This window comes from Fopius arisanus, unplaced genomic scaffold, assembly GCF_000806365.1.
Source record: "Fopius arisanus strain USDA-PBARC FA_bdor unplaced genomic scaffold, ASM80636v1 scaffold00035, whole genome shotgun sequence".
Classification (NCBI taxonomy): domain Eukaryota; kingdom Metazoa; phylum Arthropoda; class Insecta; order Hymenoptera; family Braconidae; genus Fopius; species Fopius arisanus.
In genome coordinates, this window is record NW_011887774.1 from 948,761 (window position 1) to 950,508 (window position 1,748).

The 1,748-nt window shown below is 37.6% G+C and overlaps 1 protein-coding gene across 1 annotated transcript; it reads right to left on the reverse strand.

Annotated features, from left to right (window-relative positions):
• Positions 1–39: 39 nt before the first annotated feature.
• On the reverse strand, positions 40–1,620 carry LOC105266034 (uncharacterized; the record flags this gene model as incomplete). The annotated part of the gene is given in 4 exon segments (XM_011303912.1): positions 40–260; positions 329–469; positions 538–679; positions 1,039–1,620. Coding segments are annotated over 4 exon segments (1,053 nt in total), but the record flags the coding sequence as incomplete, so codon positions are not given.
• Positions 1,621–1,748: the final 128 nt, after the last annotated feature.

The window sequence follows — 1,748 nt, forward strand, 5'->3', positions numbered from 1 at the left end:
AATTTTATTACAACGTAACACGATGATTTTTCTAATTACCGTGTCGCAAACTGTCATTTTTCCGCCGCCCTTTCTACAACCAGTGATACTACCCCAACAAGGTCTATCATAGTTATAGTTGAGATAGGTATCATGTCTCCTTCGATATGTTTGAGTGCCTATCGTTTCGCAAGTACGCTCACACGAGTCCCAACGATCTATATCAGCTTCATTGATAACATACGTGTGGAAGAGCTCATCGAATTCCGCATAAGTCAGTCCTGAAAGTATAAAAAGTTTGCAGAAGTGGATGTAATTGTCATAAGGGGTAATGTAATTGTCAAACTACCTTTGATATGTCCGCCCTTAGGATCACATCGACGAATTGAGGTCGAAGCTATTTTCATTGCCTCTTTTGTGGATAGTAAATAATCTCGCGTTCTCATTGTGAATCGTGCTTCCAAGTCATTTACCTCGGCAGTATACGTCCCTGAATCGACATAAATAGGTAATAACAAGCAATCGTTCAGCCGGGTTTTTTGAACATCGAAAACATACCTTTCTCAAACCTTGGTCGTATTCCATACGCCCAAGCAGCCATAATAAATCCTCGTAATTCAGTGAGAGCAACGGTGTAATAAATTTGGAAAATTATCTGTTGGTGCGAGTTGCCTTCATCGCAAGTTATTAACTCATTTTCCTGAGATTATTCCTTACTGTTTAATTTGGTGAATTGTTAAACGACCATCCCGGTAAATCTGATCGGAACGTACCAATTCCTTAAGGTAATTTACAATATCTTCATTTGAATAAATGATGATTTTGAAACTATGAATTTTGATTAAAAAAATGTGAATTACTATGCCAAAAACGGCGAAAAGGTACGGAGATTCCGTTGATTTACCGTTTACAACATTTCAATTGCATTTTGAAAATTTCAATTTAAGTTGTCGACATCGCAATCCTTTCGATTATAGACTTCGTAAATTGTTTTCTACAACAAGCACTTGCTGTTAGCTTCTCCAGCATGCTAGAAAAATGATGGAAAAATTAACTTACTTTTTCATTCTTCAACATTGTGAGGAATAAACTGTCTCTAATGTGGGCTGTCCTAAGGGGAACAATCAAGCGATGGACCTGACTGAGCCGACCCTCTAAATCACGGTCCTGAATTCCAGTTGCGTAGGCGATGAACTCTTTCAATGTAGCGTTGTTGAAACTCTTATAATTTTTTGAATACTTGAGGTAGGTCTCCCACAAACGATCAACACTAACAATGATTTTGTGAAGCTCCATGAAAGTTGTATCAAGTTTTTGAATAAGTGTTATTCTGGAGACAAGGCTTTCCACTATAACATCCAATCTCTGATCCAAGCGGGATTCGAATCCATCAATCTTAGTCGATACTTCAGCCACCTGGTCCAATATCTTATCTATCCTCTCGCTAGTGTCGTCCGTAAATAATTCATATATATCGTATCCTTCTTTAATCTTACTTCCTACGTTGTAGCCAAACTTTGCCATTTTCCACAAATCACTTAGACTCGGCATGGCAAACGGTTCCACTTGGACTAGTGGCACCAATATTAGCAACCGAATTAGTAACATTTTGCTCAAGTGTTATGAACAAGCCGAAATGATGATTTGACAATATCCTACATTTCATGATGGTTTTATATAAAGCAGAGACCAGATAAGAACACCAAGACATAACATCAAAAATTGACATCTCTTTTTTAATCTACATTTTATCTTTTGCCACCAATTCT